General features: G+C 31.1%; 1 protein-coding gene and 1 long non-coding RNA gene across 5 annotated transcripts; both read right to left on the bottom strand.

The window, feature by feature from the left end:
• Positions 1–3,446: 3,446 nt before the first annotated feature.
• LOC107771550 (uncharacterized) lies at positions 3,447–5,483 on the bottom strand. Its single transcript, XR_001644837.2, has 2 exons — positions 5,227–5,483; positions 3,447–3,715 (listed from the first exon to the last, which is right to left on the bottom strand). It is a non-coding gene; the product is annotated as an uncharacterized LOC107771550 (long non-coding RNA).
• Positions 5,484–12,936: 7,453 nt separating this feature from the next.
• LOC107771551 (protein DEHYDRATION-INDUCED 19) lies at positions 12,937–17,472 on the bottom strand. Of its 4 annotated transcripts, none has more exons than XR_012708058.1 (7): positions 17,066–17,472; positions 16,821–16,963; positions 14,340–14,417; positions 13,935–14,218; positions 13,370–13,486; positions 13,223–13,275; positions 12,937–13,147 (listed from the first exon to the last, which is right to left on the bottom strand). XR_012708058.1 is itself a non-coding variant. In XM_016590937.2 (6 exons), the coding sequence occupies exons 1-5, from the start codon at positions 17,160–17,162 to the stop codon at positions 13,378–13,380; spliced, it is 711 nt and encodes a 236-aa protein (XP_016446423.1). In that variant the 5' UTR covers positions 17,163–17,471; the 3' UTR covers positions 12,937–13,275; positions 13,370–13,377. The 4 variants fall into 4 exon arrangements, 2 of the variants coding, with proteins under 2 accessions (XP_016446423.1, XP_016446424.1); XR_001644838.2 differs by having other exon boundaries at positions 12,937–13,140; XM_016590937.2 differs by having other exon boundaries at positions 12,937–13,275; positions 17,066–17,471.
• Between the last annotated feature and the right edge of the window lie 343 nt (positions 17,473–17,815).

Here is a 17,815-nt window from a genome sequence, read left to right as displayed (position 1 = left end):
TTCACCCCAAAGTGTTCCCGGACCGCATGCATACATCCGTAAGTAACTTAGTGCAACATGAAAAATTTCATTGAGAGGAATCAGCAAAGAAAGCCACACCCCTACTCCCCCACCCTCACCCCCAAAAAAAATTTCGACTTACACATTTTAAGGTAAAAGGCTTTTTTTATGCAAGATGAGCATGGTTCTAAAACATGGGTCAAGTTGGGCGGGTTGGGTTATAACCCATTGTTTAGCCCATCTTGACCCAGCCCATCTTAGCCCAAGTACACTTTGGGCTGGGTTGGGCAATGACCCATTTATTGACCTAACCCATCTTGACCCGCTCAAATTCAGCCCAACCCGCTCATTTTTCACCCCTAATATGCACGGACATGACTTGAAGCAGCTCTCTTGAAGTATGTCACAAGCTTTGTTGATTGGGGATTCACAGGAGATGAATACAAGAGTGGAAAACATGCAGAAGAATTCGAAATTTGACTTACAAGAAGAAACATGTGTCTACTGAATACGTATCTGTGATTGTAGTTTAAGTTTGCTTTGTAATTTAAGTTTGTTCGGATTGCTGTTAACGAGTTGGTGGGAATTTAATATGTAACACATATTATTCTTTTCATTCAATCACAACTATTACTGAGAAATTCAAAAATGGCCAGATTTACAAGTTGTCATTCAAAAATAGGCAGATTTACAAGTTGTCATTCAAAAATAGCCACTGTTTCAAAAGTAATCGAAATTTAGCCACTTTTCATGTAAAGATAAATCTGAACGAAAACACTGTTCAAAATTCGGAAAATACTCCAACATAATATACTGGAATTCCAGTATAAGTATACTGAAACTCCAGTATATTGGAACTAGAGTTCCAGTATAGTATATCGGTCCAGCATAATATGCTAGAAGTTCTTACACAGGTACACCGATCTCCACTATATTATACTGTAACTTTCCGTGTTGCAGCAAAATAGTGGTTATGTTTCAATGACTTTGCAAACACTGACTATTTTTGAATGACCCGTCCGTAACTGGCTAGCCCATGCTATTTTTACCAACTATTACTTATCCATCTTGAGCTCGGGCCCGGGCTCAGCATGGGCTAGCTCATAACTAGTAGATGAAATAAAAGAAAGAAAAAGTAGTTCTGCAACTCGCCCAAAAGGAGATAGACCCGCCATCTCTGAACAGCGGCGGAGTCAGGATTTAAATTTTATGAGTTCGGGAATCTAATCTGTTTAATTTATTGAAATCTAAATTAATAAATTGTATATATTAGATGAATTTTTTAAGACAAATACGAACCTGTATATCGTACTGTAGCTCTGCCCCGTCTCCGAACACCTCTTCATCATAGAAGCATTCAACTATCCCCATGAAACTTGTACAGAGGACAAAGAACTCGTAAAGTAAGGCTTATTAGTTTCTTATGGTTCCTCTCCCACTTCGTTTGGAAGTCCAACACCTCGATCCAATTAAAGCAATATTTCAAACACAAGTTGCTAATATAGGATCTGAAGTACTATAGTAGTAAGTTAGCAATGTATGACCAACAACGATGTATTACATGATTTTTTGCAAACGGCGTTGGCTTATTGTTAAATTGATACTTACTGTTAGTTGTTACACTCTTAATTGGCTAACAAATTGGTATTTACTTTGTATTATTTTCATCTAATGTTGGTTTACTGTATGTGTACATAATGTTTTTTGAAACACACTTTACACGCATATAAAGAAAAAAATCAGAACGAAGGGACAATATATGAGTGCAAAGTAATTCAAGACCATAAAACTGCAATTTAGGTCATCTCCAACCCTTCCCTATTTCTCCACAATAGGGGTATTTTTTGCCATGATGGAGCTCCAAGGCTCCTCCATTTTTGCCTCCAAAATGGGGGATGAATAGTGTTACTCCAAATACGGAGGTACACTATTCATCTTCTCCATTACTATTCATAATTATTTTATTATTATTTTTATTATTTAACTCTTTTAATTTATCTCTTTATACATACTTAATTATGTTTATGTCATGTCGTTATAATATTAATTTTACATCTTAACTTTGGCGTATAATTTTGATAAATTAATTTTTGCGCATTTATTATTTTTCTGTAAAATTGTAAGTTAATTTTATTATAAGTTATAATTGTACAAAAAATATAATCATCTCAAAAAATGAATGTTGCAAATATAAAATATTAGATGTTGCTAAAATTAAAAGGTGTGAATATAAAATATTAGATGTTGCTAAAATTGAAAAGTGAAAATTAAAAATATATTAAATGGAAATACATTAAATTAAAATACATAAAAATTGAAACTACGGTAAATAGCATAATAACTTAGTAGGGAGGTATGTCGTTTTCAGATACACCAAAATCATTATAGTATTGAGTGAATGGGGCCGAGGATTGTTGTGGTTGTGACTGTGGATATTGTTGATTTCTTTTATACATTATTTGTTGTTGTTCTTGTCGCATAAATTCACGACGAGTCGGATCGACAATAGAATCCACATCCATCATTAAAACTTTATTTTCTTCTTTCATTTCTTTTACTCTTAGTTTTCTTTTTGAATAGTCAAAACTTCTTTTTCTGCCTTGATTGCATTATTCATCGCCTCAACAATCCGATTATTTTCTGATTGGATTATCTTCATATAATCTTCGTCAATTTTTCTTTTCATTTGAATTAATAGAAATAAGAAAATAAAATTTAAATAAAAGATAATAATATAATATTGAAGAGAGAAGAATATAAAATAAAATATTTTTTGGGATAAAAAATAAAGTAGTTGTTGAGGTAACTTTATTGCATTTTGGAGGAGAAAATGGAGATAAGGGTTAGAGAGCCTAAACCATTTTCCAGAGTAGTAATAGACAACTGATCAACTCCTTATCTATTTCTGAGGCGAAAATTGATTTGATAAGAAGTGCAAAGTACGTTTCGCTACTCCCAATACAAATTTAAAGAGTCATTTACTAGGTAGTGATATTTTTTGAGGAGACACAAATTAACTTGATAAAAGTGAAAGCGACTTCTGGTCTAATTACAACAAAGAAAAAAGGGAAATGGCACCACACGCACATTCATGATCCGAATAGCTAAGGGCACTGGCCAATTAATAATTTTTTCCACGATAACTTTCTATATTAGAAATTTGCCCGTATTCAATTTTTATATTTTTTATTTAATCACAGTAAAATAAATACTATGTATTCTACTTTAATTTGTAACTTTTAAATAAAATTATCTAATTTGGTATAAATACGAATAGACAAAGAGTTCGTGGAAAACTTGGATCTAACAACAAAAAGAAATACACATTTCTTTTTGTTAGGTAGAGGTTAGACTCAAGAGAAGCACTTCATCACATGACTCACTTCCGTTTGGGCAAATACCTTCTTAGTTACGGAGTATTTACAGAGTATAAACATCAATCAAAATATTAAAAAGACAAATATTTTATCTAATAGGCAGAGTACACTTCAAGCAAGGCGAAGCCTTTCAATGATTAAAATTTACAGGATATATTCCCTTATCTATCATTTTCTATTGTGGACCACAACAATATAATAATCTCTGCCTTAAAATGAAAATGAAAAGAAACAATTAGTTAAACCAATATAATTTACAAAAAGCATGGCGGTTCGTGTAAGCTTCCTTTAGCTCATCATTCTCGACATTTCTTTACCAACCAACAAATCCTAAGAAGCTGCACTCAAGAAAATTTAAACCCATATATTAAAATCAAATAGTGGTCGGGAAGTATTCAGCTAAGCAATACATAAAAATATACTCCTTTGAAACCTAATTTATTCTGAAAACTTTTTAAATTCTAGGGGTGTGTTTGGCACGAAGGAAAATATTTTTATGGAAAATGAATAGTTTTATTATTTATTTTTCCTTGTTTTGTTGGTGAATGAAAATCTTTTTCCGGAAAGTATTTTCTAGTGTTTGGTAAAAGATAGAAAATATTTTTTTATGCTACTCTTCTCGCCCCCTTTCCTCAAGTCCCTATGTTTCCTGTGCTACCCCAAATACCCAATATTTTCATGACTCTATTTTCTTCCAAAAATTTAATTATTTTTCTACAAAATCACACAAACCCGAAGTAACTGCCGTATCGTTCACTATTTTGCTCAGTTTAGGGTAAATACACTTAGCGGGAAAAAAAGGATAAATACACTTCTCTATAGTCTATAGACTACAAAGTGGGGAAATGAAGAGCAAAAATAAAATAAGATGTCTCTAGGGTGTGTTTGGTACGAAGGAAAATATTTTTTAATTTTTTCATATTTGATTGGTTTAAATATTTTGAAAAATATTTTTCATGGACTCATTTTTCTCCAATTGAAGGAAATTGTTTTCCTTATCACCAGGAGGGAAAATATTTTTCAAAATACTTTTCCAACCTTCCTCCCATTCCCCATCCCCACCAACCCTTACCAACCCACCCCCACACCACCCCTCCCTAATAGTACTTTTTTTCATGTTATAGATAGAATTTTTTTTTTCAATAAATGAGTATTTTTTTTTCATTTTAACAAAAAAGTATTTTCTTTCCATGATGTAGTAGAAAGTATTTTATTTCATTTCAACAAAATGACGAAGTAAGAAGTATTTTCTTTTATTGCAACAAAAAGAGTATTTTTCATGTTGTAGAAATAATACTTTCTTTTTCAATCAAAAAAGAGTATTTTTTAAGTTATCGAGGACAAATTTCAATGTTGTTTTTGCGTAAAAAAAAGTAAAGCATAATTGGCCGATCAACCAAAATTAATTGCATTCACTAGCCAAAAAAACATTAGGAAAAAAGGAAAGCATATAAAATTTTCGTTCCCCATCTCTGCTCCAAAAGAACATCTAATTTTTTGTGTGCCTTACTTCTTTAACTATAACCAGAAAAATTTAAAATTACATTTCTAAACTTACAAGAAACTACGATAACTCCCCAATTTTATAAATAAAAATCTTTAAGAATATGGAAACTATCAACTGTAAGTGCAAGTGGAGGAAAAAAAATCATATATTTTGGATAGCAAAGAAGAATAGATTATCTCAGATAAAATCGAACACAAATCAACAACTCTGCCTCAATCCAATCTAGCTAGGATCAGATATATGAATTTTCACTATCCAAATCACTCCATTTAAACTGGTCTTAATTAAAACTCAAAAACAGGAAAAAAAAAACAGAATTGAAGATAAAAGAAGGCGTTGTACCTGAGAGAACGAATGGCCATATGATGAGAGAGGCCATGGAAGAAGAAATTGGCTCCATGAAGGAACATCACAACACCAGTACATCCTAGCACAAATAATTCAAACATCCTTTGGCTTTCCAAAAATAAAAACTACGTTGGACAGTATGTTAATGCTTGAAAACAAGAGAACAGAAATGTTTATGATTGTTTATAGAGGGACTTTAAATAGAAAAGGACCAAACGGGGAATAAGGAAGATGCATTTTTTGTTGTTGTTGTTTTAATCTATTAACGGGGGAAATGATTGGTGGGAATGACGTGGACATCAAATCTCTATCCCAATCAATGATATCTAGGCTGGCTGGGTGGGCTTTAGATGGCCCACTTTGGGGGTGTAATTAGGCCGGAACTAAGGCCCAGAATACTAGACTGTGACAACTGAGGAAGAAATAGCGTGGGTAGCCACTATTTGAAAGTGGTATTTATTTTTTATCCAGCAATTCTAATGTTAAACAAAAATAGCTATTACTTTATTAAAATTAATATGAGAAGATATCTTTACCCTTTTTTCCATTGCTTTTCTTTCCAAACCTATTATATACTTACGTTGTAACTGACGCAACCTGAAGCGTCCTCATTATGTCAAAACAGTTTGGGAGAAATAAGCTCTAAAATCATTATTTTAATTTTTTAGTAGCTACTATTCTTTCGTTGTATCATCAACAACATCAACTAATATAAATAATATGACACAGACAAAGGCTCTAAATTTGGAGAAAAGAGAAAACATGAATATTAATGTTCTTGCAGATTTGATGAAGAGATTTTTTGTTCAATCAAAGCCACGGTGATTTCGTTCATACTATACGAGTAAACAAAGATTAACGGTTCAAACAATCAAGGCTCTTGATACCACGTGTAAGCATAAACTTTAATTCATACCAGGAATCTTGAACATGATAATCTTACATATAAGTTCAAAAGTTAAGGACATGTAGTCCTGAAGTCCTGAACTTAGAGTTACAAACTCAAAAGTTAAGGAAAGGCAATCATTAACTTACAGTTACAAGTTCAAAAGTTAAAGGCATGCAGTCCTTAACTTACAGTTATAAGTTCAAAAGTTGAGGACAATATGTCCTTAACTTAGACTTACAAGTTCAAAAGTTAATGACAGACAGTTTTTAACTTACAGTTACAAGTTCAAAAGTTAAGGACAATATGTCTTTAACTTAGACTAACAAATTCAAAAGTTAAGGACACTTGGTCCTGAAGTTTAAGTTCCAAGTTCAAAAGTTAAGGACAATAGGTCCTGAACTTAGACTTACAAGTTCAAAAGTTAAGGACACTTTGTCCTGAACTTAGACTAACAAGTACAAAAGTTAAAGACAGGCAGTCCTTACTTACAGTTACAAGATCAAAAGTTAAGGACTATAGGTCCTTAACTTTGACTTACAAGTTCAAAAGTTAAGGACACTTGTTCCTCAACTTTGACTTACAAGTACAAAAGTTAAGGACACTTGGTCCTGAAGTTTGAGTTCGAAGTTCAAAAGTTAAGGACACTTGGTCTTGAACTAAGTTACAAGTTCAAAAGTTAAGGACATGTAGTCTTGAAGTTAAGTTCAAAAGTTAAGGACATGTAGTTCTGAAGTCCTGAACTTAGAGTTCCAAGTTCAAAAGTTAAGGACATGTAGTCCTGAAGTCCTAAACTTAGAGTTACAAGTTCAAAAGTTAAGGACATGCAGTCCTGAAGTCCTAAAGTTAAGGTCAAAAATTAAGAACATGAGCAGAAGGGTATTTTCATCCGGACAGTTAAAGTTTATTAAAGCAGTGGCTAAAGACTAAAGACATTTTAAACAATGACTTAAAAATAAATACATATGTTATTAGTAACTAACCGTGTACTTCCCTCGACAACTGAGCCCTCCGTAGTATTCTACCTTTTCTTCATCCACCTTAGTATTTTACTTTGCATACTATTTTCACAAATATTTTCTATTAAATAATCATAAGTAGATGTAGTGTAAGTTCTTCAAAACAAAGATTTATGACAAGGGAAGGAAATAAAAATGAATGTCAAACTATGTCACTAAAAAATTTAATGTTAAACTATAACTCGTAAAACTATCTTGTTATAAAAAGAATGTGCCCATCAAAAAAAGACTTCTTTAATTATTTAATATTCTCTCTTAGGGTGTGTTTGTTATAACGCAAAATGTTTTCCGTGGAAAATAAGTAGTAATCTTATTCATTTTCCGGTGTTTGGTACGCAAATTAAGGAAAATGACTTCTCAAGAATATTCATAAATAATTTAGATATAATAAACATGAAGCCATAAACTTTCAAACCAATAATCTTCCGAACCCACAAATTTCATAAACTTTCGAACCGCTAAACTTTCAAAACCGTAGAATTTTGAACCCGTAAACTTTATAATTTCTAAGCCCGTAAATTTTCAAACACATAAACCTCCGAACTCATAACTTTGAAACTTGTAAAATTTTGAACCTTTAAACCGATAAATAAAAAAAATAAAACTGAAAAATATATTTAAAAAATATTTTTTTTTCGAGGGGGGGGGGAGTAAAACGAAAAAAAACAGAAATTTAAATTACAAAAAAAAGTAAAAAATTTTTTGAGCGCGGGGGAGGGGGGAGTTGGGGTGGGTGGTGTAGAAAAATGAAAAAACAGAAATTTAAAATTGCAAAAAAAACTTAAGGTAATTTTTTTTGTTTTTGCGGGAGGGGGGCTGGGTGGGGTGGAGAAGTAGTAGGGTGGGCGGTAACGGAAAAACTAAAATTTGAAGAAGAAAAAAAAAGGCTTTTTTTGGAGAGAGGGGGTGGGTTGGGTTGGTGAGGATGGGGAAAGCTTAGAAGGAGTTTTGGAAAATGTTTTCCTTCTCATATTTTCCTCTAATTGGAGGAAAATGAGATCATAAGGAAAATGCTTTCCAAAACATTTAAGCAAACCAAAGATGGAAAAATTGGAAAACATTTTTCGAAAAATATTTACCTTCGTACCAAACACACCCTTAGAGCTCAATTTACAAAATATGATACGGATGGGTTTTCGCAAATGCTTTCTCATTTATTAATAAAGAACTAGTATTAGTACCCGCGCAATGCACAGACAAAAATCATGTCAAATTGTGATGTAGGTTGTTTGAATCATGTGCGAATAACCTTAAAATATAAACCTCTGAGATAAAAATTATATAACATTAGATATTAATTACGAAGAAGGATATGAAATTATTGTTTAAATCTCGTAGTAGACAACCTATTTTTTTTAATATATATTTGTAGTAGCATAACCCTTATTTTTAGTACTTGCATTTCGTTTCGCTGTCAATATTAAAGAATACTAAACATGTTATGTTGTGATCTGTCTTGTTTGAGCATATTAGATAATATTATTTTAATAAAAATTTTACTACCACTTTGTTTTTATTTGAAAGTCAAATATATATTATTTATCACATCATTTTTATGCAAATTATTGTTTGGTTATTTTCTTATAGTTATTGTATTATTTATTATTTAATATTATTATACTATTACATAATTTTTTATTAGCTTAATAATTAAATTAATGTATTGCTTATTATCCTTTAATAGTCTTTAATAAATATAAATATTTTATTCTTGAAATTTGATATAATTTTACGTTTGTAACCTCTTATTTCGGAATTTTTTAATCATTTAAATTTAAAGTAATATTTTAAACTATAATTTAATTATTTTGTTTTTAAATTAATTTAAAGTATAAGTATCCTCACACTGCCTCTATTTTTTATGCATTCTCTTCCCTACTACAATATTGTAATTAGTTTTTATATTAATGTTTCACCTATAACAAAAATAATATCATATTTTATTTTAAATTATAACTTTGAATTAATTTATTTGATTATTATATTCCAAGTGTATTGAGTTCTCTTAGTAATTATTTTTGTATTAAATGTAGTTAAATTTTCTTTCTTTTTTATCGTTAAGATGAAAATTTAATTTTTAATTTTATTAGTAAAATTACCTATATTCGAATTTTATTTTGTATTTTTAAAATTTTATTTTAATCATAAAAAATATTTCTTAATTATTTTGAACCTATTATATCTGAATGTTGTAGCAATATTTTTAGTGTCATATTATTTCTTTATATAAATTTTCTTTCTTTTTTAGTTTTAAGATACAAAATTAATTTTAAATTTTTATTAGTAAAATTACCTATATATAAATTTATTTTTTATTTTTAAATTTTTATTTTTTATTTTTTATTTTATTTTTTATTTTATTTTTCATAAATAAGACTTCAATTTTGTGGTATTATCTATAGTTTGAGCATTCTCATCATAGTTTTAAGAACTTTCTAATCTCAAACAGTCTTTCCCTTTCATTTCGATTAGTACATTTTTAATAATTTAACGTAATTTTGCTATTTTTTAAACTGATATATAGTCTTATTACGTTTTTGTGTGGCTTTTCATTAACTTGTAACTTTATTTAATATCATTATCAACTACTATTATTTAATATAATATAGATAAATATATAATTTTTTAATCATTAAATAAATATTTATTTTGATTTAAAAATATTGCTTGAAAATTTTAAATTATTTAAATTTTAATAATATTTTTAAGTATTGTATATTTACTTTATTTTATTTTCTAAACTTATGATTTATACATATCCTCACATTATCTCTAATTTATTTTTATTATTCAATATTATTAGTTTTTGATTTTGTATATTAGACTTGAGTTACGTGGGCTTACCCATATTATGACTTTTCTTATCACAATATAAAAGACTTTCTTATCTCAAATTTAAATTATTTTACCCTTTTTCTCTATGATAAAAAATCTGAATTTATATTTTCTCTCTATTTAGTCTTTATTTTTTATATTATATTATTCAATTCCTAATATTAATACATTGTCATGTGAATTTTTATTAGCTTGTTTGAATTTAATATATATTTCTGTCACACTTATTCTAATATAATATAGATAAAAATTAAATAACTTTCCCATCTCAATTTCAAATATTTTTTATCATTCTATTTTCTAAATTGGACCGCATTTTAAAAATTCATGTTATGCTTTCAAACTTAAACTAACTAAACTCAATTCAAATATTAATCATATAAAAATATTTTCTTAATTGTTTGAACCCATTATATCTAAATAATATAGTAATATTTACGTATAAAATATTTGTTTGCCCGATAATATTAATATGACTTTATTATTCATGTTATTAAAATATTTTTACTGATTCTTTAATTTTTTTTCTTACCTTATAAATAATTTGTATACTTTATATAAGATCTTATTTTGCTGCTTGAATTTTTAAAATTTTTAAACTCAATAAATCTTTAATATCTTAAATAAATTTTAGTTTTATTTTATATTTTAACTTACTCCAAAATATAAATAATCATAAGTTATCTCAATTTACATATCTCTATTTTTTTTATTTTTTCTATTATATTTATTTAATTAATTTTTTACCTCTTTATTTCTAGCTAATATAAAAGAAAAATCTGGATCAATATATAGATACAAATATACATATACATATAAATATAAATATAAATATAAATATAAATATAAATATATAGATTAGATTTGTCTAAGATCTATTTAGATTATGTATTGTATAGGATTCATTAAACTACTTCCATTAATTATGTTTCTATTTATAATTTTTAATTATTAATGTTGTCCTAAAATTGCCAAGTGGCTTCATTTTTGCTTGCCACTTGGCTTAACCACAATGCATACTACTCTCCTTTTAATATAATATAATATAATATAGATAGTTAATACTTTACAAGCTAGTATTTTAAGTTTGATGATGTGATACCTTTTCAGCTAGCGTTTGGATATAGATTTGATTAAAAATTAAAAAGGAGCTTTTGAAATTGTGTCGAAAAATAATTTGGAAGTTAAAGTTATATTTGAAATTATACTTTTTTTGAAAAAAAAAACTTAAAGTTTTATGAGTGAAAGAAAAAAGTTCACTCAAAAACAGCGCTAAATTAGTTTCTGGAAACTTTTAAAAAAATTAATTTTTATTCAAAAACTGATCACGTTCCATGAACAAGCAGTATTTTCATTTTATTTTTCTTTGGAAAAAATACACCCAAAATCTATGGTCAAACTCGTGCTTAATCTCAAACCATGACTTCTAAGTTCTAACTACTTTTCTCTCTCGTTTATTCCCGAGCTCACCTGTATCCCAAATACTTTTAAAAAAAAAAAAGAAAATAGAAAGAGAGTAGCATCTTTTAAAATGGGATTTTTATATAAATAGTTAGTTATATTCATTGTTTATCTTTTTTAGTCATATAAACAAATTATGCATTGATTATACATAATTATACATATATTATACTTTCACCAACAATTTTTAGTTTAAGTGATTAGAGACTATTCCGGTTAATTCATCTTTTAAAATAGCAGCCACACATCCGAATATGACACAAATAAAAAGATAAAAACGAGTATATGGGGGCAAGTTGAGCCCTAGTGGACGACTTATTTTATTTTTTATTCTTGAATATTTTCCATCCAACAACCGCATAATGATTTTATTTGCTTGTTTGCAACACTCTGCATTTACAGGACAGCACCGACCTCCGCCGCCTCATTGCTGGCTGGGCGGTTGCGGTTGGCCTTCTTTTTGTTAGGTTGCACCAGTGCTACTAGCACTCCTTTTCAAAATAAATATAGTGCCAAAGCAATTTTTATCCTCTCCATCATCTTTTGCCTTTTCTTTTTAAAACTATATATGACTTAAATAAAGATTATCTTCTTTTACTGTCACTCGTATACTACTCACAACCCACAAGTACTAAACTACTACCTCAGAAAAGGACTTGCATGAAAAATATTTAAAAAGGTTTTACTTGGAGGTAAATGGTTTGAAATTCAGAGTTACTAAAAAAATAATCTCCCTTTGACAAAATTATCAATAAATATTAGTTATTGATTTGTGTATAAAATGCATGTTTGGCTGTTAGCTATTGACTTGTTAATTAGGTCTAAAGGAGAGATTTTCTAATTATAACATTACTTAGATAATTATTAGGAGGTATCTATTCTTGAAGCCCGCTACCAAGAGACAGCTCAAAATGGGAAGGCTACAGCCATTTGTCTGTTGTAGTATTTTTTCTTTTTTTCCTCCTTTTTCTCTTTGAATGATTCCATTAAAGATTCTTAAAATCATTGGATACAGATTGAATAAGTTCTTGCCACAACGACAATTACTCTAGGCAACCTTCTAAGTTGGACTTCCCACTTTTTATTAGTTTAAGAAGCATTTTAAATATAAATTTACTTTCTATGTTGCTCCAATTAAGCCTGTCTCTGTCCAATGTTGCATTAACCATATTTAAATCGGGTCGTGAATCGTGATCAATCTCAGGAGTGTCAGATTTTGCCTCCGAAAACCTGAATAAAGATCTATGGTAGGGCACCGACTTTGCCATCATTTCACATTTTTGGATATTAATGGTTACATACATGATACATGATACAACTATATCTTGTACAACTGCCCAATTTTCTCCAACATAACCGACCCATATGCAACATGACACGTACTGATTGCTATGTCCACGAAATTTCTTAAATGCATACTCTGGACTAGCTCTTTTCTCCTTTCTCCTATTTGCTCTTCAATTGAAAAAGTTTATGAGCGCAAAACACAATATGTTGCTAATATAAAGGAAGAGGAAAATCAATAATTCTGTCACTGTTTTATTCTTTTGTGATACAAAGGAGAAAAAGAAAAAAGCTTTTGCTTATAGTTACTATAATGGGAAAACAAATAAAAGAAATGGTGCAACGCAGCTCCACCCTAACACAAGTGACACATCTAGTGTTGCTATCCCGATTAAATCCTTCTTGCCATGATAATCTACTTTTCTGCAAGCTAGCTTACAATATCATAAATATCATTAAAACAAAAACAAACTATTAGGTAGAAATCATTCTTAAGGCACCAGACCTCTGATTGCGTGGACTTTGAGGAGACGGATATTATGATTAATCATCAATATGCTGCATCAAGAAAACATCAAATGAGACTACTGGGTTATTCAAAAATATGAATCAATAACCAACACAAACTAATATCTTGAAGTGCAACACTTACTCCTCCAATTAGTCAGCTAAGAAAGAGGAGGCAAAAAGATCTTGGATAAAAACAGCTCTTCCAGTAGCCTGTCTTATCCTCTTTTCTCGCTCTTCCGGACTTAGTGAAGGGTCAAAACTGCAAGAAAATGAAGACAGAAAGATATCGATATAAAATTTTGATCTCGCGTTAACAACCACAAGGATCATTAATGGGAGCTATTTTTTGTCTCGCATTTGACTTCTTGCACCGGCAAGACCCCTTTTTCTATAACCAAGAAATCCTCGAGGGCCTGTGGTCCACCATTCGAAACTCAGTGGATATGGGCCTACCCGTCTATCCTTCTCCACTTAAATATCAAGCTTTTATCTACGGCATGATTCGAACCCGTGACATGCGCCCAACCCGCACATTACGCCTTGCGTTCTTACCACTAGACCAAAACCTTGGAGGCATGTCAGGATCTTCTTTCAATATACATTGTTGGATAACATCAACTACACCAAGTTGATAATACAAGAGCTAAAGAGACAACCAGAAAATTTGGTAGATTTACACTGCAAAGGAAAATAGATAGCATCACTACCTTAACTTCCATATATGTGGTGGTGTCACATTCTTCGTAGTAGAGTCCTCAACAGTGGATAAAACAGACTTTGAAATTTCCTCTGCTTCAATTGTGGGGAAGTTCAAAGCTAGAGAAGAAAGGAAGGGGTCATTGGCTGCAGTGGTTGATGTTGCACTGCTTGATCGATATCCACTGCCTCCTAGAAGTACCTGCAAATGAGCTTCACGGAGATCTCTACCTAGTAGAGAGAGTGCCTGACTGCTGGGAATTGCAACTCTACGCAATCTACGCCGCCGCTGCATGTGTTTCAGAGTTAAAGAAAATTCACCAGGATAGAAGATTCTTACATTGTAAAAGTACTAGCAGCACACTATTTCAACTACACGTTATCTTTATAGAGTAAAAGTAAATTGAAAAGGATATCCTTAGTAAGTGACCATGTTGCACTGTAATGTGACTTAGCATGTCCCTGGAAACTTTATGAGAACAAATGGGACAGACCTGCAATGAAAGGCGGACAAAATAGGTAAATAATTATCTAGCAGATAAGACCCACTACAAGATAAAATGTGACGAATAATTAGATGGTGAAATTCTTAACTTTGCAATCATAGCATGCTGTAGTATTGTCCATCACATTGTTCCGGAGATTGCATTTGTAACGGTAAGAAAAGAAAGAAATATAAAACTGAAGGCTACATATTCCTAGGTGCTACTATAGCGGATGAAAAAAAGATTCCTCTAGCCTTTCAGGCAGATGTAAAGAACTACAAAAATGCTTTAATGAACTAAAATCCACAACTCAATCTTAGATTAAGAGCAAAATTCTCCTAGGCTGGAGAGGCAGTAAGGCACTAAGCAACTTTAAAATACAAATTATTGAGTATTGAAATGAAACATGCCCAAAATGAGAGGAATAAATGTAGAGGATTCATATAACCAATCCTGACTAGTTTGGAATTGAGGCACAATCATTGTTGTTGGAAAAGGCACTGGAGATGACACTGAATGCTAGTGTAATAGTCAGCCACATATCAAGAAGTGCACATTAATAGCAAATCTAGAAGCAAACGCTCCTATAATCTGATGCCTTGGCTTCTAGACATTCACATTTGATCACAATATCCCCTGCTATAGAAATTACTATTAAATAGGATCTTTCTTTCTATTGCAACTTTGTTTATCTCTATTTTTCGTTTATACACTCTACAATAGACTGAACTGGAACTCTGTATCAAAGTAATGCTGAAGAAATACTGATCGGAAGATCCTCAATTTTGGCACTAGGTGAAAGAGATACAACAGAAATGGTTCCACATCAAAGAAAAACTGGCAATACTGTATGCTCTCATTTCCACTTTAAGAAAAGGTACTATAGGTTACAAAATTGTGCAAATGAAAAACAACTTCACCTAATCTTCTAAGCATGTTTTTTTAAGCACAGAGCACATAAGGCAGTGACAGCCAACTAAACGTTGTAACTCGAATAGATGAATATCCTTTGATAGGAGATATGAAATCAAAGACTGAGAGGCAATACAGATCAACTAATCAACTACAATCACAAGGATTTCCAGATCCCTTACATACTTTTAGAATTAGGTCAGCAACGTAAAGGATCCTCCGGAAAATTGTGAAGGTTAGAAAAGCATGTGGGCTATATGATATCTCTATAAAGGTTTGAAAAGATTTGACATTCAACCCTGACAATGGTTCAATTTCTACAAGGCTGACATCACATTCAATAACATGTATCCCAAGTTAGTTGAAGTGTCTTGGAGAGGTTGGAGTAGCATGCCTTATCAAGCTTTATATTATTGAAGTGCCTTGGAGAGGCCGGAGTAGCATGCTTTTATCAACCTTTTCGACGTTATATTAACGAATTGAAAAATGTCTAGCGAAGGGAGATTATGTCGGTTCCAGTTATAGAATAAGGAGATGTTCAATGTTATTCGAATTGTTACGGGCTGCCTTCATGCAATGGCTCGGAGCCCATGACGTTCCCTTACATGGTACGAAGCACAACGAGACTTTGAGAAAGAGCAAAAACGCATAGACTTAGAGACATTACAGGGATTACATAGACTCAGTTTGGATATGTATAGTAGATCCTAAGCAAACTCTTTATTTCCGCTAAGAAGAATAGGAATTTATATGGAGAAAAGCAGGATCTTTACGGGATACTCATTAACCTATAGAAAGTATATGATACTCAAAAAAATCACTGTGTGGGTACTGAAGAAGAAATAAATTTATACCTAAGGATATGTAATGTGAGAACACTAACTACTACGTAGTTTCCCATAACCATGAGTTTACACCTATATGTTTACCTTATAGAGGTCAACCTTGGCAGACTTCAGTGGATAATTTAGGCCGAGTAAGTACACAACTTTTACACTCTTTAATACTGACTAGTTTAGCTAATGAAAATTTTGACTTCCTCTGCTACTAGGGCAAAGGTTTATCTCAAACACGGTTATTTATGCGCCAAGAACAAATTATACCACCTTCCTGCCACTCATGGTTAAGCCGGCGGGTTTAAGCATAAATTACCTTGATGAGAACTTAATCTGGTCTTACCAAAAAACTTATCTTTGGCAAACCAATGGTGCCAATATCTTTATAATAGCTTATGCAAGAGTAAACAATCAAGACTGTAACTTTGTAGATATTTACCCTACATATGTGTTTAGAAGCTACTTATTTCAAAGAAATCGAAAGAACACCGCGGATTCAAATTTTTATTTGCGCCAAAAATGAATCAGATTTAATATCCGGATAAGATAAGCCCAAAATCAAAACTTTTTAACAAATAAGCTAATCCATACAATAAATCAAACATTCAAATGAAATGACATGGCATAAGAAAAAGCTATAATGATTTGCAAAAAAGAAACTCACAGTGACTTTGGATTCGCAAGAATGTTCCTCTTCAAGATGGGAACAAAGAGAAGCAATATCAAAATCCTCGTAACAATACGGGCATGGGAAATCGGGTCGGACCTCTTCTTCAATCTCGAAATCATCTATGCTCAGCCTATCTACTTCACCCCCAAAATCATGCCAAAAAATAAATTAAAAAACTCATATTTTTTTTCTGGACAGATCAATGAAAAGCAATAAAATCCAAAGGAAAAAACACAAACCAAGTTGGGAACTTTGATGATTGTAGGAATTGTGTTGCTGTAAATTCAACTGCCGCTTTGCAGCTGCAAGACGAGAGGTCCAGAAATCTGAATCCATGGAGAAATGAAGAAAGAGAGAGAAATGGGTTTGAGCTGAAAAATGAAGAATAAAGCAAAAAAACAGAAAAAAGGAAATTATATTTTCCTTGAAATTGATGAAATTTTTTTAAATATTTTTTTTGGAATTAAAATTATCTATATTTTTCAATGGGTGTTGAAAAAGAGCAGTGTTCTGACTTTTCTCTCTTGCTGGTGATGCATTTTCATCTCAAATAAATAAATTTTATTTAAAATAATAATAATTAGTATGAATTGTTTAATGGTTTAGGAAGGAGTGGTTATGGTGGTTTTGGTGATGGGATGGGAAAGAGTAAATTATTATTATTATGTGTGTAAAGAGAGAAGGGGACATGACAGGTGACAGTAAGCTTACGCAGCGAGAAATATGTTGGATTTTCCAAATCCTATAGTACTATTTATCGCAGGTGACAATGACACCATTTACCCAATGCATTAGCTGAGTTCACAGGAAAGTATTACCGACTTCTGTACTAAGGTAGTCTTACTGTAATGACCATATCATTTGACTTTTGGCTTTTTTGGGCCACTTCAAATTTGATTCCGACCGAAATTTTAATAAAGCACTATTTTATTAGTTATCTATAAATATTATTTACTATATTACGGAATATAGATATCTTTTTTGTGGTT

This window comes from Nicotiana tabacum, chromosome 3 (assembly GCF_000715075.1).
Source record: "Nicotiana tabacum cultivar K326 chromosome 3, ASM71507v2, whole genome shotgun sequence".
Classification (NCBI taxonomy): domain Eukaryota; kingdom Viridiplantae; phylum Streptophyta; class Magnoliopsida; order Solanales; family Solanaceae; genus Nicotiana; species Nicotiana tabacum.
The sequence above is the reverse complement of the archived record's forward strand: the minus strand, read 5'-3'. Positions and strand labels throughout refer to the sequence as shown.